Source organism: Xyrauchen texanus, chromosome 9 (assembly GCF_025860055.1).
Source record: "Xyrauchen texanus isolate HMW12.3.18 chromosome 9, RBS_HiC_50CHRs, whole genome shotgun sequence".
Lineage (NCBI taxonomy): Eukaryota > Metazoa > Chordata > Actinopteri > Cypriniformes > Catostomidae > Xyrauchen > Xyrauchen texanus.
Window position 1 is genome coordinate 38,167,723 of NC_068284.1, and position 22,169 is coordinate 38,189,891.

The 22,169-nt window shown below is 42.1% G+C and overlaps 1 protein-coding gene across 1 annotated transcript; it reads left to right on the plus strand.

Annotated features, from left to right (window-relative positions):
• Nucleotides 1-206: 206 nt before the first annotated feature.
• On the plus strand, nucleotides 207-15,987 carry LOC127649205 (cytochrome P450 7B1-like). Its single transcript, XM_052134206.1, has 6 exons — nucleotides 207-452; nucleotides 4,500-4,636; nucleotides 5,413-6,015; nucleotides 12,733-12,939; nucleotides 14,138-14,316; nucleotides 14,404-15,987. The coding sequence occupies exons 1-6, from the start codon at nucleotides 346-348 to the stop codon at nucleotides 14,719-14,721; spliced, it is 1,551 nt and encodes a 516-aa protein (XP_051990166.1). The 5' UTR covers nucleotides 207-345; the 3' UTR covers nucleotides 14,722-15,987.
• Nucleotides 15,988-22,169: the final 6,182 nt, after the last annotated feature.

Below are 22,169 nucleotides of genomic sequence, written 5' to 3' on the forward strand. Positions count from 1 at the left end.
ACCTTTAAAAAAAAATATTTTATCTACTTTTTTATCGACCAGTCAGTCTATGAACCCAAGCAGCCTTGACTGTGGGTCTGTTCCTTCACCGTGTGCAGGGTGTTGAGCAATGTTTAAATATCACTCAAGCGACCTACACTGGGCGTGACTTCATGTACTTTCGTGCAAGTCCACTCATATTCGCCTTTTATCCCATCATTTCTTGTCATACTTCCTCTCATACGACTTCTGGGACAAATGCGCTCCTTTACTTACTAAGCTCACTAAAGAAGCGAAAGCTGGACATATGATCGATTGGAGTGCATTTGAACGTTTTTTCGTTGAATATTTGTACCTGTCTTCACTATGTTTTCACACAGAGAATTTTTCACAATGTTGCAGTATTTCTTGACGATATTTCTGGGCTGTATGTCCTGTTATATACTGTTCTGTGCGCTCTGCAGACGAAGGCGGTGAGTGTCGGTTTGACGGGACAGTAGTATGTTTTATATTTTAATAGGAATAGAGCTTAATGCGTTTTTACATACTAATGTGTGTAGTCGTGCTTATGTTGTGCATGAGGGTTGTGTTTAATTATTCACCATTTGACGGATGGATTTGTTCGTAATGACTTTCGGTTTTATTCACCACATCAAAAGATCCCAGATAAGTTGGGCAAACCAGGAATCCAAAAGATGAATTAGCTTTATTTGCATTTTAAACAAGCATGTGCATCGCCAAAAAGCTTAAATACACATGATAGGTGTTGACAGTTATGTTCTTTAAAAAAATAAAAAATAAAAGTTTAAAAAGATAATATTGTTTATATCAATTATTGTAGCGTTTTTGTTTTGCCAAGAGTGCTCTTTTATAACTTTTAATGGAAAGACTATAGTATAGGCAATCTACTAAAGTGCCCACATCAAGAGCTCTGCCTTTCGTAATGAGTAGGGCACAGGGATGATCACTTTCGACTGGAATCGCTCTTGATCTTTAACCACTGTGAGAACTTCCGGGTTGGTCAGGTGTTCTGCTATTTAGTATTTTCTGTTCAATGATAGATTATCCCCTTGTTTTGTGATGTCTGTAATCTTTATGTCTTCAGTGTTTTTTGTTTTGCTAAATACATTTGTTCTGAGTCTTTGTAAGTCTCTGAGTTAGATGCCCTTTGAAACTTTTAAATCTGAAAGCATTATGGCTGTATCTGCAATGTCTTTATTGGATTGTTCAATTCAATAATGGAGCTGCATACAACATTTTAAGCATAAATAATGAGGCTCACGCCATTTTAAATTTTTATAGCTCTTTTCACAACACACGTCATATCAAAGCAGCTGTACAGAAAATTCAAGTCATTGTCCGTTTTGATAAAAAAAAACGTGATTGTAGATTATGCCTTATAATTTATAGATGCAGTTTACTGAACATATACATTTTGGATTATGTGGATTAGTGCTTCCATTGACTAGAATTGTATGTATTTACATTACATTTAAGCATTTGGCAGATGCTTTCATCCAAAGCGACTAACAGTGCGTTCAAGGTATACATTTTTTAAATCAGTGTTGCATTGGCATTCTAGCTGTCAGTTTGTCCAGATACCCAGGTGACATTTTACCCCACGCTTCCTGTAGCTCTTGCCATAGATGTGGCTTGTCGGGCACTTCACACATACCTTACAGTCTAGCTGATTTTCTGTTTCAAAAGTGGTCTGCACCCCGAGTCTTCTCTTTACTGTTGTAAATCTTCAGTTTTCTGCCAATGATCAAAACAATGAACAGATGAGTTTATATAAAAAACTGTTTATTTTTTGCCATTTTTTAACTAATATTGACCTTAAGACATGCCAGTCTATTGCAAACTGTGGCAACTCAAAGACAAACACAAAGATAATGTTAAGCTTAATTTAACAAACCAAATAGCTTTTAGCTGCATTTGATATAATGGCAAGTGATTTTCTAGTAATTTGCAATTTAACATGATTACTTAAGGATAAAGTGTTGTGCTAATTTTATTTACATCAGTAATGTCCTGACTAAACTTTGTGATCAGTTGAATGCCACTTTTGGTGAATTACTGGGGCAGTGGTGGCTCAGTGGTTGAGGCTCAGGGTTACTGACCAGAAGGTTGGGGGTTCAAGCCCCAGCACCACCCAGCCACTGTTGGGCCCTTGAGCAAGGCACTTAACTCCAGGTTGCTCTGGGGGGATTGTCCCTGTAATAAGTGCACTGTAAGTTGCTTTGGATAAAAGTGTCTGCCAAATGCATAAATGTAAGTACTAATTTCCTTACGAAACAGCAAAATCTGTTTAAAAAAATTATTTAACTGAGTAAATGTTGGTGGCCAATGTTTAAACAAAATAATTTTGTGTGAACTGGACAGTTAATGACAAAAAGTCTCTGAAATCCATCCTGTATTAACTAGGGATGCACCGATACCTGGACTGGGATCGGCTCCGATACTGAAGCTTTTAGATGGTCCGATGAGCCTGATCGAAATCCGATACTGCGTGTTAGTCATGTTTGTTACTGTCAAGCTCCAAAAATGACAAAAGCACCATAAAAACACCATTAAAGCAGTTCATATGACTCGTGCATTTTATTAAAAGCCACTTGAAGATGTGCGACAGCTCTATGAAGCACAAAAGACTGTGTTTAATAAGTAAATATATAGTTTGTGCAGAGCCAGCGCGTTAGTGAATGGTGATGCTTTGTTGACAAAAATTCAAGCACAGGCTGGTGATGCACTTACAGCTATTTTTAGCCTTCACAGCGTGGCACAATATTTGAGCACTGCTTAAGAACAGCATTCAAGTCCAGTGCAGTATCACATGTCTTATGATTGGAGTTAGCAGCAGCTCATCCTCGTGAAGTCTATCGTAGTAGAGTGAAGTGATCTCAGGCTGGCACTGGCTTCTGTTAGTAGTCAGTACTCGGTGACACATAGCAGTGTTAACAGAATTAATTTTAAATTAATTAATCATTATAATTATAAAATTAATATGAAGGTTAACAGCTAGCCAATGTATTGATGATAATTGACTACAACCAAGGAATATAGTCATATTTCTTGGTTGTAGTCAGCACTCAGGCTGTTGTATTTTGAACCAATTAAAGTTTATTTATTGAAACTGTTGGACATCCTCCCAATAATGCATTACAATAGTCTTGAAGTCATCAATGATTTTCGGTATTAGAACAAAAAGCATGCGTCATAACTTAGCAATATTTCTGAGGTGGAAAAATGCTGTTCTACAAACATTCTAAATGTGTTTTTCAAAGGACAGATTGCTATCAAATATTACACCCAAGTTCTTGACTGTATAAGCGGATGTAAAAGTGCATCCATCGAGAGTCAAATTATATTGTAGTGACTTATTTTTAGAAGTTTTGGTCCAATAATTAGTACCTCTGTTTTGTCAGAATTAAGTAGTAGGAATTTTCTAGCCATCCAATCTTTTATATCATTGATACTCTGCTAACTTGGAGAATTGTGAAATTTCATCAGGATTCCTGGAAATATAAAGTTGTGTATCGTCAGTGTAACAGCGTAATTCCACGGTTCCTGATAATGTCTCCCAGGGAAAGCAGATATAAGAAGAAAAGCAGAGGTCTTACAGAAATAGTTCACCCAAAAATGTTAATTCTCTAATCATTCTCTCACCCTCATACCCTACCAGATGTGTATGACTTACTTTCTTCTGCAGAACACAAATTAAGATTTTTAGAAGAATATTTCAGCATTGTAGGTCCATATGGTGGTCAGAATTTTGAATCTCCAAAAATCACAAAGTCAGCATAAAAGTAATCCAGATGACTTAAATGGTTAAATCCATATCTTCTGTAGCGATATGATAGGTGTGGGTAATAAGCAAACAAAGTGGTTTTGGTCGGATAACTAGGACCTAAACCAAGCTTATGCCTGTCCACAAATGCCAACATAATTCTCAAGCCTATTCAAGAGAATTTCAGGATCTATGGCTTCAAAGGCAGCACTGAAATGTAAAAGCACTTGAAGAGAAATGAAGCTAGATTTAGATAATAAGAGCAAGTCATTTGTAAATCTGATAAGTGCAGTCTCTGTATTATGATGGGGCATAAACCCTGACTGAAATTTTTCACAGATACTATTTCTCTGTAAAAAATGAACATAGTTTGGAGGACACTACCTCTTCTAGTATTTTTGACGTAAGTGGGAGGTTTGAGATCGGCCCATAATTAACCAACTCTCCAGGATCAAGGATGCAACCTCAGTTGTAAGTCACAAAGGGCCGCTCCCATTCTGATCAGCCTGAATAAGTAGGGCATGGGAAACAGACAGGAACAGTAGATCAGAGAGTCATTAATGTAGGTATATGAAGGTATTTGATGTAATTAAGTCCTGGCTTAATCAAGCTGAAATGTATTAAAGGACTTTTTTTAATTTATTTTTTCAGAAAAATAAAACAAATCACTCTCATTTGCAGTACAATACAGCATGTTGGTATAAAGGACAGATCTATTGTTTATGTGTGTTAACAGGAAGGAGGGTGAGCCCCCACTCATCAAAGGCTGGATTCCGTTCCTCGGGAAAGCTTTGGAATTCAGAAAAGACTCTCATCAGTTTCTCGCTAAACTACAGCAGGAGCATGGAGACATTTTCACAGTACTTATAGCTGGTATCCATCCCACACATACACACACACTCACTTAAACTTGCAGAAATTCTCTTGTTCTTCCACTCAGACACTGATATTGTGCAATACATGCTCATGTAAAATTGCAAAGGAATACTTTTGGTACTAAAAGTCAGCTGCTGTGTGGATAAAAATAGTTTTTGAGTTGTCTACCAATAATGTGGACAAGATTTTAGGTTAAAATTCATACATATGTAAATGAGAACATGTATGTTTAAGTTACTATAAATGTAACTTAAATTTTTTATTATCTTTAATAATGAAACTTTTTGCAGGTATCTTTAGTCCTTCAGTGCGACATTAATATATAAAAGTAGAAATATCCAAGTCGGATAGGGTCCACGCACTATATGCATAAGAGTTAATGAGAGAAGTAGAGATGTTTGATTTGTACAAACAGATTTTTCTTTTGAGTTGGATCTTTTCAAAGAATGACCTGGTTGATCTGGCTCACAAAACTGGCCCAGTTCTCGAGTTCAGCTCACTCATTTTATGATCCGGTTGTAGCAGTTCTCGAGGGAAACCTGTAACAACTTTAGTCTGTTTTGAGCCAATGCTTTAATATGAGGTCATAAAATGGCATGCATTATAGTTATACAAGAATTAGAAAAAAAAATGTGTTTAAAATAGTTTTTAGATTAATTATAGCATGTTAAACTGGAGAACACTGCTGTAACCACTTGACATGTCAAATACCTATTTATAAAATGTAGAGATTTAAATGTGTGCACTGCATCTGTGCCTGTGTGTCTGTTTAGGGAGATACATAACATTTGTGATGAACCCTCTTCTGTACCCATCTGTGATCAAACATGGCAAACAGTTGGATTTCCACACATTTTCAGACAGTGCTGCATCAAAAGCATTTGGTTACCCACCAATGAGGACTGATCAATTCCCTGGAATGAGTGATAGCATTCATAGGACCTACACGCTGTTGCAGGGTCCCGCCCTCAACTCGCTCACGTTCAGCATGATGGGAAACCTGCAGCAGGTCCTGCGACGGCTTTTTCTGTCCAATAAGGGAGCAGAGCCCCATGGTTATTGGCAGGAGGCGGAGCTGTATGATTTCTGCAAATGTGTAATGTTTGAGGCCACGTTTAAAACACTGTACGGACAGTCACCACACCTGAATCTGAATCAGCTGCAAGAGGACTTTGAGAAATTTGACGCCTTTTTCCCTTTACTAATGGCCCATGTGCCCATCAGCTTGCTGGGGAAAACCAAAGAGATCCGTGAGAAGCTTACAAGATTTTTCTACCCTCATAGAGTGGCACAATGGAATGCTCCATGTGAATTCATACAGTCCAGAACAGCCCTGTTCCAACAATATGATACACTTAAAGACCAGGATAAAGCAGGTGACTCTCTCACACAAACACCCACATGCAAGCTCACCCACACAAACTAAAGGATATTGTGTATTTTAAATTGTGTCTTGTCAGATACATCAGTGTTGTGACAGCATCAAAGATGCAAAACCATTACATCTGGGTTGTAAAGATAAGACAGAAAACTCATCTATTGGCTATGTTATCGTAAGGAGGTTTCTGTGGGAACCCATTAACTGGGTTCTTATCAAGAAGTTCCTATGGATGCCACTTACTATTTTTCCTCTCAGGAGGTCCCTGTGGGAACTCCTGCATGTAGCACAGTCATCATCAGGTCAGATCTAACAATGCACTCAGTGAGAAAGCTACTGAGAGGTGGATGGGGCCCATGTGACTGTGGAGAGTATTGTTGATGTAGGTGGGACTTTCCTATTCCCATGGTTCTTTTGGTTCATGCTTTGCCATTTTTATGCAATTAAAGCAAGCTTCCCTCAGTGGTCTGTAGAGTGGTTTTCAAGTCTAGTGATTGTCCGTAATGTTTTTGGTAGATTATGTTAATGCATGACTATTGTTTCCCCTCATATGACTAATTATGAGTTGGAATAGACTTTCCTGTTGTTTTCCCCTTCCACAGCAAAATGAGGAGTCTGCAAAGGATGACAGCTAATTTTGTCAGGGCTTTTCATCCAAACGTTTATGTTTTGTCAATAAAAAATCATGTCAGCCAACATAAAGTGCAAAAATCGATATCGAACCTAGACATTAGATTATTTAGGTTAATGGCTTTATGCGATTAAAAGCACAAGGGAAGTAAAAAAAAAAAAACACTATAGCATGATTCATATTACTTCAAGATTTTACAGCTTTAGTAGAGTGTTGACTATGAAGGAAAGTGGAATGGATATAATCTAAACTCAGGATATGATGAAATTTCTGGATGGACTCCTTCTGAATCTGCTCGACATAGCAGGCCATAAGATGAAAATCGCACACACGCACGCACGAGGCGGCATTTAATAAAAAAATGGGGCTGCTATTTGACCTTTTTGAGGACTCCCCACTGCCCCTCCCTGAGAGTCCTCCAAAAAGGTCAAATAGCAGAACCATTTTTTTATTAAACGAATCTAAGTTGCCCTAGCCTTCTTCATGACATCTTCTCGAATGGTGCTACCCTGCCCATCTCTGTGCACCACTCTTGAAATTAGGGCGAATTTGTCTTCCATCCCCTAAGAATGTTCTGTCTGCCAATCGTAACACTGGCTTGGACCCAATTTGTTTTATGCATCCCTATATTAATGTCCGCCTGTCACCTAAAATACAGAGTCTGGGGCAAAATGAAAATTGTTTTTAAGGTCAAGCCTAAAACGTTAGGTCAAGCCTAATCTAGAGGGGGTCCAATAGAATTTATGTAAAATCTTAAATTGCATATTGCATATTTTTAAGAATATTTACTCCTTCCTCCAATACCAAGTTTAAATCTTTCTCCAATAATCTCTTGAGAGAAGCCAAAGCTCCATCCCCCAGATTCTGAATTAGCAGGGAGTAATGCACTGATGCCTCGTAACCTTTTCCAAAAGCAGTAATCACCACTCCTAGAGTATCTGCCGCTCTAGGGGAGGTGTATGCTACTCCCAAATATAGTACAAAGCAAGTGGCGCAGCTGTAAATACATGAAGAATTGAGATCTGGGATTCCCAAAATGTTGAACCATATTTTCAAAGGATCTCAACACTAGTTCACCAAGCATATTAACCTCCCTCACAATCCACTCTGTCCAGCAGGAAGGGGACTTATTAATACATAATTTTGGGGTTCAGCCATATGCTTGAAGCAACATTTAAATAAATGTCTGAATTAAACACTCTGGACACTTTTGTCCATATCGCGTGCAAATGCGAGATAACGGGGTGTAACTTCTCCGGTTAGTTTGATATAATTGCTTTACAATGGAGAAATAGGGGCAATAACTTCCTGTTCAATACAAAATCAGGGAGGAGCTCTCTCAGGTGGAAGTGACCAATGAGCCAAATGTCTGAGACCGAATGCATAAAAATAAAACAACATCTTGGGTAGGCCTAGCCAACCTTTATCAATCGGACTATGTAACTTCTCTATGCTATCAAATTGCTTGAAATAAGAGAGGGGGACATCTATAGGGAGAGATTGTAGCAGGTGGTTGAATTCTGGAATACAATTCATTTTAATAATATTATCCATGCCAGTCATAGATAAATTTAATAAGCCCACCTGTTCTCATCGCTCGAAAACCTTTTTATTAAAGGGTCAAAATTAACCCTAACTAAATCACACAAATTTGCTGGGAATAAAATACCCAAATACTTAATGCCCTGTTTGGGCAACTGGAAGGCGCCCGGCTTAAATCAATTCATTCTGTATCCTGAGAACTTAGAAAAGGAATTAATAAAAAATTCAGCGGCAAATCTGTCTGGCCCCAGAGTTTGCCTGTAGGCAAGGCCTTACTTACCTCACCAAGCTCCTCCAAGTTTATCTCAGAATCAAAAGAATTTGTTGCTCAGCTGTCAGTTTAGGAAGTTCTAATGGTTCCACAAAGTTTCTAATATCCTCTTCCGTAGACAAAGACGTGGAACTATAAAGATCAAGATTTTAATTGCATTGTTAATATCAATTGCTGAGGTAAATATTTTACCACCAGCAGATTTCACTGAGGGAATGGTAGAAAAAGGCTCTCTCTGTTTTATATATCTAGCCAGAGGTTTTCCTGCCTTGCCCCCTGACTCAATGTATGACTGTCTTGCCCTGAATAGCCAAAACTCCACTTTCTGCAACAATATAGTATTATATCTGTATTTCAATCGGGCCAATTCTCTGAGGCCATTGGATGACATTCAGTGCTTCAGTTCTGCCTATGCACTTTTAATATTCCCTTCCAATTCCAAGAGTTCTTGTACTTTGGATTTTTTTTGTGAATGCAGCAAACTGTATGATCCGGCCCCTAAGAACCGCCTTAAGTGCCTCCCAAGCCACACCCACAGAGGATACTGAGGACCAGGGATACATTAATGTGCCAACTATATGATTTCCTTTTCTCCGTGAAACTGAAGTTGACAGCGCCAACTGGCGTCCGACACTCTATACTCAAACAGTCCATGCATGCTTATGAGAACCCCCGCAACAACTTTGCCATCATGTCCGGTGATTCTATACAAATTTTGTCAGACAAAATTACATGGCAAGAGATAATCGGCACCAACTGGCGTCCGACACTCTATACTCAAACAGTCCATGCATGCTTATGAGAACCCCCGCAACAACTTTGCCATCATGTCCGGTGATTCTATACAAATTTTGTCAGACAAAATTACATGGCAAGAGTTAATCTATAAAACAAACTCCAGCCAATAAATACAAAGAGCATGTAGATTCATCCATAAAACTGTCCTGAAGGTGTGTTACTCTACAAAATAAACTCCTGCCGCTAGGCAGAACCAGCGCAAAAAAATGCTCAGATTTGTCAAACTAATGTTCAGTGAGCCGATCCACTCGACTGCAACATGAGTGCAATCAAATTACTTGATCATTTTAATGTCTTTGCTAGAAATACTCCACTAAACAAACTCCAGCCTATAGGATTCATCCATAAAACTGTCCTGAAGATTTGTTACTCTACAAAATAAACTCCAGCCACTAGGCAGAACCAGCACAAAACAAGTGCTCAGTTTCCTCAAACAGTCAAGTGAATGTTCAGTAAGCCGGTCCACTCGGCTGCAACATGAGTACCACAAGATGACATACTCACTCCATTGACTTTATGAAGGACATCGCTTGCTGTAGGCATGTAAAGGTTTTACGGCCATCCTTAGCATCTATTCTCAATTTGGCCAGGAATATCAGTGCAAAAGTGACTTTTCATGATGTAAATGTTTTTTGCATTCCTTGAATCGATCACATTTTTCTTTTGTCGAATTTGCAAAGACTGGGAACAGGAAAATGCTGTGTTTTTTCAAGAAAGCCTTCCTTTACTCCTCGCCTCATGTAACTCGAGATCTTTATTAGATGATCTCAGAAATTTGGTCAGAATTGATCAAGGCTTGCCTCCCCCTGCAGATTGCCAAGCAGGTACCCTGTGAGCTCACTCAATTTTCATCTTATGGCCTGCTATGTCAAGCAGATTCAGAAGGGGCCCATCCAGAAATTTCACCATATTCTGTCCCTCTTCATCCTCAGGAATTTTGACGATACAGATGTTATTCTGCCGACTACGGTTCTCCATGACCTACAACTTCTCCCAGACACGCGCTAAATCCACCTTGGTCGCTACAAGATTAGCAGATAATTCCCTCTCCTATGTCTCCAGATAATCTAACCGTTTCTCGACATCCCCCACTCTTGTAACCACCTCAGGGAATATATATATATGGTATATATATATATACCATTGTGTACTTCAGCAAGGCACTTAACGCCAGGTTGCTCCAGGGGGATTGTCCCTGTAATAAGTGCCCTGTAAGTCGCTTTGGATAAAAGCGTCTGCCAAATGCATAAATGTAAATGTAGTACCACCTAGCTTCCCATCAGCAGTAATACCGGTGTTCGTCAGTTTCCTTTGGAGGTTTTTTGTTTTTTTTTTGTTACATAACCGACCAATCAAAACATGGTCAACCAGACTCTTCTCATCGACTAACCTTTGGTTGACTATCAAGGGGCAGCGCTAAAATTCAGTGACAATTACCTGACAACTAAACACAAACATGTCAAAGAAGGTACTTATTTTTAAATTTGAGATTGATTAAGTTGTGGTTTTGAAGGGATTGTCAGAGACATCTCATAGCAACCAAACTGATACGATGCTGGAATGCTATTGTTACGAAAATCAAAAGAGAGTGTAATTAACTGTGTTTTGAACACCCGTCTCTGCAAAACGTTTGATAAACACGTTTTATCATTATATAATGTTAGATCTTTGACTTGTTAATGGATATTATTCAATAAAAGTGAATGTTTGTCACTGACTGTAAACCTCCCTGCCCAGGGTGCCGTTTGCATGATGTAACACACACCTGCATCTCGACGAAATGGGAGTTGAAGATTTCTGCACGAATTTCCAAGTTAGATGTCCAACACAATGTGTCATTCCGTTGCACTTTCCCCAGTTGAAAGGTGGAAATTCAGACTCTCTCTCATCACAGGAACAGCAATATGGAGCATCACGGCTTTCCCCACAGTAGCGATCACTTGGGTAGACACACATACCAGACGTATTGCAGTGGACTCAACACGCTGCAAGTTTTTCAAACAGCTTGACAGAATGCAGCTAAATGAAACCGAATGCAGCATCTTCAAAACTGAAGTTCAACTTAACGCGCATATTAAAAACACGATGGTTATTGCATCTCCTGTTAAGCCAACAACGATTTGAAAATAGACAATTCAGACCGTCACTAAATAAACTGGTGCGCGTTTACTAAGATTACTACAGTAATCTGAATGAAGACACACGTTGTGCACATTCTTTCATCGAGTTATGCAGCGAATCTTCACATAATGACAAAATATGATGCATTATTTTTTAACAGATTTTTTAAACTTTGTAACAGATTATTTTATAACAGCCTATAATAATGAATAGATTATACACTGGAACAACAAGACGCAATGCAGCAGCCAAAGATGTTTGTCAGACATGTTATTTAATATATACAGTTATGAACATGTCATTGCCCCATTTAGCTTTTGGCTAACCGGCCAATGTGGCTAGTGGTATTTCAAAATCACTAGCTACTCTGTATTTTCCAAAATAAAGCCAAAATCCCCTGTCCCACAAATAATTATGAAACCAAATGGAGACTGTAACTGCATGCATTTGTTTTGAACATTTTATTGATATATTTGGACATATTATATGAACAAGAATGATATGAGTTCAGCAGGACACAAGCCGAATGATTTAAGTAATCTCTTGAATATCTAAAGGCAAACTGGTGTAGGACAGAACTGGAGGAAAAATTTGGCAATAATTTGACATTTGGTCTATGGAAGTCCAGATTTGATCCCTTTTAACCATTATAAACTTGCCTTTATTAAAGTTTACCATTGTTCTTAAATTTTTTAACAGTGGCATTTGTAATGAAGAGGCCATTGCCACAGGTAAGACCATGGAAAGTTGGGTTTGGATCAAATTAAAGGTGACTGAATGATTACAGAATAATTATTAATAATACAAATCTTTTAGTCTTATAGATTCACCCTAATTAAATATGCATATACCAGTTACCAGTTAGTGTTACTGCAGTAAAAACATTTTAGTTTGGATTATGTGTATTTTAAAATGCGTATCGATGTTGATGCAGGGCGTACTGTCTCTACCTCTTCAGTGGCATTTATAATGTCAGGGCTATCTAACATTTTGAGATGTTCGACTTCCTCCATATAGAGCTTTTTCCTAGAACGTTCTTTGTAGAATTCAAATGTGTCACATAAGTTTTGTGGTTTCTATTAGCCACCGAGATATCGAAGCCCAACTGAATCACGCAAGTTTCGTTCTGCACACTCCCAGAGCTCTGGTTCAATCTCTGGAGGGTTATCTGTACCCAGTACAGCACATTCATGATTTGGTTTCAATGTGTGCTAATCTGTTACATGCAACTCTTCCTTTCAGCATTATTTTTGGCTTCCATACTCTTTTCAATGGAACTTCCTGACATCAACTTCCTTTGAAAAGTGTGTGGTTTAGACACACATTCAGTTTCTGTCTCTCTTTTTCTATAGCACATCATTTTGCCATGCTGTGGGCATCAGTGGGAAACACTATCCCAGCAGCTTTTTGGTGTCTTTACCACCTCCTTTCCTGTCCAGAAGCCCTTGCTGCAGTGCTGGTAGAGATTGTGGATGTGGTTGGAGAGGAGAAAATTCAGTCAATCTGTAAAGAGGACATCACGATAACACGGGAACAGCTAGAGCAAATGATTTATCTGGGTAACACACACACACACACATTCTAATTCACATCACAGAAACAATCATACTGTGAACACAAATGCATTGGTTGAGTAGACCAGGGGTTTTCAAACTAGGGTCAGGGGACCCTTAGGGAGTTAGGGAGCTAGGGAGTCTACAGAAAATATTGGAGGAAAAAAGTTGTTAAAAATTAAATAAAGGGAAACATTTACCTAATTTGACATTATTACGGTTTCATTCTAGAGCACTATACAAACAAATATGAATTGAAAATGTTTCTCTTCAAGTTATTACTGTACATCTCTTTTGCTATACACTCAAAGGGATTGTTCAACCAAAAATTCTCTCGTCATTTACTCAACCTCATGTCAGATATGTGCAGTATGACTTACTTTCTTCTGCCTTATGTAAATGAAGATTTTCTGAAGAATATTTTAGGTCTATAGGTTCACATAATACAACTGAATGGTGACTAAATCTCCAAAAGCTCCAAAAAGAGATTAGCAGCATAAAAGTAATCTATAAGAGTCCATTGGTGAAATCAATGTCTTCTGAAGTGATCCAGTTGGTTTTGGGTGAGAACAGACCAAACTATAACTCCTTGTTCTCATTAAATCTTGTCATTGCAGTCTCTATGCATGATAATGATTTCAAGCTCGAAGACACTTCCTAGCACTTAACACATGGGGCAGTGCGCTATATGGCCACTGGAAGTGTAATCGAGCTTGAAATCACTATTGCCAAGAAGACTGCTGTCAAGATGTGCAGTGAAAAAGGAGTTATATTTTGGTCTGTTCTCATCATTGGATTGCTTCAGAAGACATGGATTAAACCACTGGAGTCTTATGGATTACATTTATGATGCTTTTATCACCTTTCTGGAGCTTTTGAAGATTTGATCACCATTCACTTGCATGGGGAAAAAAATCATATACATCTGGGATGGCATGAGGGTGAATAAATTACTTTGTTTTATGAACTAACCTTTAATGCAAAGTAAATATTTGTCTTTATAATATCACTCTGTATAAATGGGTCTTTATATGTGAAAATGTATAACTGCCTTTATATTTTAAGATGGGCGTCCCTTGCAAGGGGACCATCACATTTGGGGATCCTTGGCATCAAAAAGTCTGCAACCCTTGTAGTAGACAATAACTACATTAACATTCAAGTGTCTAACATGTCACTGATTTAGCCTTTTCTCTATCTGCAGAGAGTTCAGTAAATGAGAGTTTGCGTCTCTCCTCTGTATCAATGAACATCCGTGTGGTTCAGGAAGATTTTTGTTTGCGTCTGGATGCCCAGTATTCCATCGCCCTGCGGAAAGAGGACATCATAGCTCTTTACCCCCAAACCACGCACCTTGACCCCGAAATATACGAACAGCCTCAGGTAACACACATCTTTCTAAAGCATGCATTTTTTTTATTATTTGATTATTGATTTATTGAGATGTCTTGTGTGTTTGCCTTTATGTAGCAGTTCCAATTTGACCGATTTGTGAAGGACGGGAAGGAGAAAACAGAGTTTTTTAAATCCGGCCAGAAAGTCCGGTACTACCTTATGCCATTCGGTTCCGGGGCCACGCAGTGTCCGGGGCGTTTTTTTGCATTGAATGAGCTGAAACAGTTTGTGTGTGTGATGCTGCTCATGTGTGATATGCACTTGCCACACAGCCAGCAGGAGGCGACACCGGACACAAACCGTGTGGGTCTTGGCATCATGCCACCTGCCAATCAAATCCCTTTCAGATACAAAACCAGATATTCACAGGAGAGCCTTCAGAGAGGAGTATGAACTGAATGGCGGGGTTGGGGGGAGAGATCTGAAATATATGAACAGCCTCAGGTAACACACATGAACTAATTCTGGGTTCATTAAAAATAATAAAATAATTCAATTTCTGTAGTGTACCTTTAAGAATATATGTTGGAATTTATATTTAGCTAAATGTAGAACTTTCTACACAACATTTAAAACTAATTTTCATATTTTATCTTGTTCCTGGGTGTAAATCACACATTGTAAACTCATAAAGCGACAAAAACTGCACATGGCAGACAATTGTGGCATGGGTAGCAGCTTCAGAGCTGCTTTTTAATACAAACTAACTGCTGTTTAACTGTGATTTTAGCACTTAAGCATACACCCCAGAATTTTATCAGAATTAATGGACTGTTTTAAAATGCATATTGAAGAGTAAATAAATAAGAACCAAGGATGTAAGCAAAGATTCTAGATTGGGGGAACAAAATGTAAACATTTCAAGAAACCCATCTCCATCTTAGATTTTATAGTGATTATGGCCCAGCCTAGAACCTCCACAAAACATATTTAACCCTCTTATTGCATATATATATATATATATGAGATATAACCATTTAAAAAAATAAAATGTTTACACCATTTTGTCCAGGGCATTAATTGTGGCTTTACACATTATATTATGTAGATGTTTTTGTTCATCTATGAATTAGATTTTTATTTAAAAACACTGTTCTTACATTTGGCCTCTTTCCCATACTCTCATACACTTTTTTTTGTCTCTCACTGGTACTGCATCTTGCTTACTAACGTGCACACATATACAGTCACACACACATTCCTGTACAAAACAGGCATGACAGATGCAACAAACACAAACAAAATCAAAGGTACTATGGCCTTGAACATTAGATTTGTTTGTTGATACTGTATGTAAAATGTAATTTTCTTTTGAATATTTACCAAAATGTTATTACATTTAATTTACATTTTCAGACTGAATAAATGTTTACAGCAAAAAAGCTATGAACAGAGACTATCAGAGACTGACCACTTCTATTAATATGTATGTGAAAAAATTGGAACGTTCATCAGTGTAGAAAAAGTCCTCAGCTTTTAGATCACCTGAAAAGAACGCGCATGAGCTTTAGCTGAATAAGCCTGAAAAATAGTGTTTTTTTAAGAGTGACCTGATCTAATGGAGAGCAATGTATGATACCATTGTTGTCAGATTTTACTGCTGATTAACTACTGATGTTCTTTGGTAGTAATTGTCCTGTTCTTTTTTGAGAAGACGAAGTCAAGTTTTCAAAATAAAAATTGTATTTATTAACAAGAAAGAATAAGTACAAAAATCATTCAGCCAGCTGGGGATCTAGTCTGCTTCACCCGTAAGCTCCGCACAAAAAGATCCCATTTGTCCTGTGTTCCCTTCTTTTCTACATCTCTGACCCAGGGTGTGTTCCTTTGTTCTCAGGTTTTTACTCTTTTGATTGGCTTATTTTTGCCACCGGGGCATCTCCAATATTCTAAGAGATAAATTCCACACATTCCGTTGGTTTGTTTTTGCTGCAGTGGGATTACTGGTTTTGCCTCCCATTGGTTCATTTATATCAGTTTTTTGCCTAAAGAATTTCCAATGTGGGTACTGTTTCAATGTTCCCCTGCCTAAAGAATTTCCAATGTATAAACTGTCTCTAGGTTCCCCTCACCTCCTGTGTCAAAGAAATGCAGCTGCAGTTTCCTTTTAGCATTTTTGGTTTTACATATATTTTCTAGTTAGTTACACACATCATTCATCATTTGTTAACAGGCATACTTTGTTTAAGATTTGTCACACACACATATATTCTGATTAAGATTGCAACACACAACATAATCCTGACCAACCATTTTGGAGATATTCCCAAATTCAAGTAAATTTATGAAGTGCAGAGAGGCAGAGGCAGACGGGGAGTTTGGATCTAAATGCGGTTTAATTGAACAACGGTGGAAATAAACAGACATGCACAAATGAAACAACCACGATGGGCAAACTGAAACTAAAACATGAAAACAACGATGGAACACGGACTGGATTAACACGGCACGATAACCAGGGCAAGACAGGCAGCAGAGCAAACATCGGAACATGGGAACATCAAAACAGTGGGAACATCAGCGACATCACAACAGTTGAGACAACGAACGACAAGGTAATGGAGGAACAGGCATGGTTTAAATACACAGACACATGAGGTGAGGATACAAACGAGAAACAGGTGCGAACAATGACACAATGATGGCAGTGATGAGGGCAGGGAACTATGGGAAATGTAGTGCATGACAGTGACGTGAAACACGGGGCAGACAACAGGGAATTGTAACATAAATACATTTATGGCACTTGTTTACAATAGCTGCTCAGCCTGCCTGGGAGCATTCCAAAGATGGCCGCCGAGTGAACTGACTTGCAAAAGTGACTTTGCTATTAAGCACCCTTGAAAATACTAGAATCTGGATACAAAAGTTGCTGAAAGCGATTTTAGCGTTTCTGGAATTTGCACAATCTGAGCCATTAGATTAGCCACGGCACCCTTTTTTTTTTGCTAAACCGGCAACTGACAACAGTTACAAACAGCATGCCATAAAAACAGCATTAAGCCTCAATTCTCGGAAACGCCAAAACTAATCGGTTACCTAATGTAACCTCGGTTCTCTCTAGATGAGGGAATGAGTATTGCGTAAGCTAGCTTACGCTACGGGAAAGATTCATCTTTTCTGAGATATTGAAGCCAAAAAATTATCCTTAATTTTGTATCCATTGTCAACGCAGTGCAGCAGCTGCATACCTTGAGCAGGCTAGCTAGCGAGCTCATTGGTTGTTCTGCGGCAACTGCTGCAGCCTATAGACGAACTTGAGTGAACTCGCGTCCAATGAGAGGTGCTCGCGCCGTCACTGTATCAAAGCCCGCCAGAATGGGCGTGGCTAGAGTGCATATAAGCGTAAGTTCGTAGGCTGGAACCCTGGTTTTCATTGAATGAAGCGAAAGTCGCTCGTGGCGCGAGCACGGCCGGCTACGCAATACTCGTTCCCTCATCTAGAGAGAACCGAGGTTACGTTAGGTAACCGATTCGTTCTCTTACGAGAGGTTCTCTCGTATTGCGTAAGCTAGCTTACGCTACGGGAACCCATTGTCAACGCCATGCGCGCCAAGCATCCACTGCATGAGCCCCGGGGTGGGGGACCCGGGGAGCCCTTGTGAGTGGGGAATAATATTTGGCCGGCAAGAGTGCGGGCCAGTGTGTGTGTAATACATAAGCACATAGTGGGAAGGGAAAAACAGAGCGGCGGTGCCGGTCTGTGTGGAATGTGTCCCGTCAGTGCAGCTCACCAGGGGAGCTGTAGCGGATTAAACCGCTAGTAGTTTTGCCTGCAGGGCGGGCACTTCCAGATTGTAAAATCTGACAAAGGTGGAGGGGGAAGCCCAGCCCGCTGCCACACATATGTCGTGAATGGAAATCCCGCTGGACCATGCCCACGAGGAGGCCATGCCTCTAGTGGAGTGAGCCCTAATGCCTAACGGGCATGGTAGGTCTTTTGACGCGTATGCGGCAGCAATAGCGTCCACTATCCATCTAGACAGTGTCTGTTTCGAGGCAGCGAAACCTTTGGTGCGCCCTCCGAACGAAACGAAAAGCTGCTCAGAGCGTCTGAAAGAGGCGGACTGTGCAGTATACAATCTCAGTGCTCTGACTGGGCAAAGGAGATTGGCGTCGCGTTCACTATCGGATGCTGGCAGCGCCGATAGGGAAATGATTTGTGCTCTGAAAGGAGTACCGATCACCTTGGGGACATAGCCGTGTCTAGGCTTTAAAATGACCTTGGAGTCACTTGGTCCAAACTCAAGACACGCAGCGCTGACAGACAGCGCGTGAAGGTCTCCCACACATTTAATTGATGACAGGGCAGTTAGAAAAACGGTTTTGAGTGAAAGGTATTTCAAATCTACGGATTGAAGCGGTTCGAAAGGGGGGGCTTTCATAGCTTCGAGAACTATAGAAAGATCCCAGATAGGAACCGATGGGGGGCGCGCGGGGTTCATCCTTCTAGCTCCCCTGAGGAAGCGGATGACCAGCTCCTTTTTTCCCAGTGACTGGCCGTGCAGGGGTTCAGTGAACGCCGCGACGGCCGCCACGTACACTTTGAGCGTGGATGGGGATCTGCCCTTATCCAGCAACTCTTGTAAAAACACGAGCAGCGACGACACCCCACATGTCCGTGGGTCCAGGTCTCTGTCGGTGCACCATTTTGAAAACACAGACCATTTGGACACATAGAGTCTTCTCATAGAAGGGGCTCTAGCGTGTATGATAGTGTTTATTACTCCTTCTGGCAAAGCGACGGGTAGTCGTTGATCACCCACGCGTGCAGCGCCCAGCGCTCTGGGTGGGGATGCCAGATCGTGCCGCGAGCTTGAGAGAGGAGATCTGCTCTCACTGGAATGGGCCACGGGGCTGTCAGTGACAGCTGCGTAAGCTCCGGGAACCATGTCTGATTCTCCCAGCGCGGGGCTATGAGGAGCACCAGTGACGCGTTTCCCTGATCCTCTGCATTACCTGTGGCAATAGCGAGATGGGAGGGAAGGCGTAAAGCAGACGGTTGGGCCAGTCCTGGGCCAGCGCATCCTCGCTTTTCGGGAAAAATACTGGGCAGTGAGAGTTCTCTTCTGACGCAAAGAGGTCTATCTCTGCTCTGCCGAATATGCTCCATAACTTCTGGACTGTTTGAGCGTGCAGGGACCATTCCCCTGGGGAAATATTGTCTCTGGACAGTCTGTCTGGGCCGTCGTTCAGGTGGCCTGGCACGTGTGTCGCCCTCAGCGAGCGCAGGTGGCACTGGGACCAACTCAGTTTGCGTTTTGTAAGATGGAAGAGGTTCCTGGATCTGACACCACCCTGACGGTCTGAAAGGATCTGAAAGGACGCGGCTAGTCGCTGAACACGGCGCGCGCGCTGTGTAGATAAGCGAGCCGTCATCGCCATGGAGTCTAGTTCTATTCCAAGGAAGGAAATTGCCTGACTGGGCTGTAGTGAGCTCTTGGTCCAATTGACTGCAAGACCCAAAGTGTTCAGATGACTGAGGAGAACTATCCTGTGAGACAGAAGCTCCGTATGTGACTGTGCCAAAATCAGCCAATCGTCCAAATAGTTCAGAATTCGCAAGCCCTGACTCCGCAGGGGTGCGAGCGCCGCATCCATGCACTTCGTGAAAGTACGGGGTGCTAAAGACAGGCCGAACAGAAGGACGGTGTATTGATAAACCTGGCCGTCAAGGCGAATCTCAAGAATGGCCTGTGACGGGATTTATCTGAATCTGAAAGTAGGCATCTTTCAGATCGAGAGAAATAAACCAGTCCCCTGGCGCACATGCGCGAGGAGTTTCCTGACTGTAAGCATTTTGAGCGGTCTTTTTGCGAGCACCTTGTTCAAAACCCTGAGATCTAATATTGGTCTGAGACCGCCGTCTTTCTTGGGGACAAGAAAATAATGGCTGTAAAACCCGACTCAGCTCAGAGAAGGTGGCACTCTCTCTATGGCCCTTTTGCACAGAAGGTTTGCTATTTCTGAACGAAGCATGCAGGCTGCTTCCGTGTTCACAGTAGTTTCGAGCCCCGCTCTGAAGCGGGGAGGGCGGCGATCGAACTGTAGCAAATAGCCCTGTTTTATTGTGCTTAACACCCATTTGGATATCCCTGGGATAGCTTTCCACACTTTGAAGCGTAACGCTAGAGGGTGAATGGCCAAGTCGCCCTGATTGCCGCATACAGCGAGCTGAACAGAATGTGTGAGTGCGCTTACTGTGCTTATGCATGACTGCTCGCAGACAGCAGGGACAGGCTGTTCTGTGAGTGACTTCCCGATTCAGGTGAATGGGGAAAGAGTCACATCTGTTAAGTGATGCGCGAGCATAGTCACGGGCATGGGACTTACATACAGAGAGGTGTTTGCTGGCCGTGTGACAGAGCGGGCAGAGAAGGGGCGCGCTCACGGATTCGTGGGCACGTTTATTGACTCTAACACTCGAGCTGGCTGTGCCCGCTTTATGTGAGAGGGCTCTGATAGGGACACGGGAAGTGTAATGCTTGTGTGTAGGGGTGAACACTGGATTGTGGGCACATTTTCTACACATAAGGCATGTTTGCGTTTTACAAGATTTCTTTGGGTCGCCGTGAAAACGGCATTTGAGTGCAGGCAAGCGGGCAGTATCACCGGCTTGTTGGCTGCTGAATCCACCACTGCAGTAGCCTGAGAGAAGGGGACTGACAGGGGGCGAAGCTTTGACGGTGGTCCGGCCGCGGCGGGACTGAGCCGTCGTTTCCTCAACAAAGCTAGGAGGACTTCGGTTGCTCAGGTTTCAGCGCAATCTTAGGCCGAGGCCCGCGGGGGGGCGGCGGTCTGCGGCGGCTGTCGACGCTGAGAAGTCTGGCTTTGCTGAGCTGGGCACTGTGAAGAGGCTCGTGCAGGAGGCTGGTCACGTGTGCGGCCTGCAGAGGAGCTAGCGCGACGAGGCAGGAAGAGATTCATGGCTTGGGTGGCTTTCTGGACTTCCGAGAAACGGTCAACAATGCCACTCACCGCAGAACCGAAGAGACCGGACGGAGAGAGCGGCGCGTTGAGGAATGTGGAGCGTTCAGCTTCTCCTATGTCAGCTAGCGTTAGCCATAAGTGTCTCTCGGTCACAGTCAGCGCGGCCATGCACTTCCCCAGGGCTTGAGCTGCAGCTTTGGTGGCACGAAGGGTGAGATCCATCACGCTCCTTAGATCTGAAACAGCCTCTGGGTGCCTGCCTTTCTCATTCCACTCTCGAAGAAGGTCCGCTTGGAGGATCTGTAAAACGGCCATGGAATGCAGAGCAGATGCGGCTTGGCCGGCGGCGGCATAGGCGCGGCCAACACAGGCGGAAGTAGTTCTGCAGGCCTTAGACGGGAGCACTGGCTTAGACCGCCATCTCGCGGAGGGCGGGCAAAGGTGTGCTGCTTCCGAATCCTCGACCGGGGGGATGGAAGAGTAGCCCCTCTCGGTGGCGCCGTCCACCGAAGCGAGAGAGGTGGAGACATGGGATCGGTTCCTGGCCGAGAGGCGCGTTCCACGATTTAGAGAGCTCGGCATGGAGTTCCGGCAGGAAGGGAGCGGCCCGGGCCGCGGGCGCCGCGACGGCTCTGAAGAAAGCAGCCGTTGAGTCTGTTGGGAGCCTGCTCAGAGGGCGGTGACCACTCGAGCCCGAGGCGGTCGACGGCCTGTGTGAGGAGGCACGTTAGTTCTTCTTCAACTCCGGCGCGGGTCCTGCTGGATTCCTGGGCCGAGGAGGACTCCTCGCTGACCACTCCTCGCTGTCCGTAGCCATGATGGAACAGCAGCCCTTATCCTCCACCTCGTCATCCAAGATGGCAACAGTGCGGCCGCTCGGCGGCAACTGTGCGTCCCGGGAGGGGCGGGGA

Coding starts and splice junctions, on each gene's coding strand:
- LOC127649205 (XM_052134206.1), top strand. CDS start 346: ATGTTTTCACACAGAGAATTTTTCACAATGTTGCAGTATTTCTTGACG. Junction 4,637..5,412: donor TTTCACAGTACTTATAGCTG/GTATCCATCCCA, acceptor GTGTCTGTTTAG/GGAGATACATAACATTTGTG. Junction 12,940..14,137: donor AGAGCAAATGATTTATCTGG/GTAACACACACA, acceptor CTCTATCTGCAG/AGAGTTCAGTAAATGAGAGT.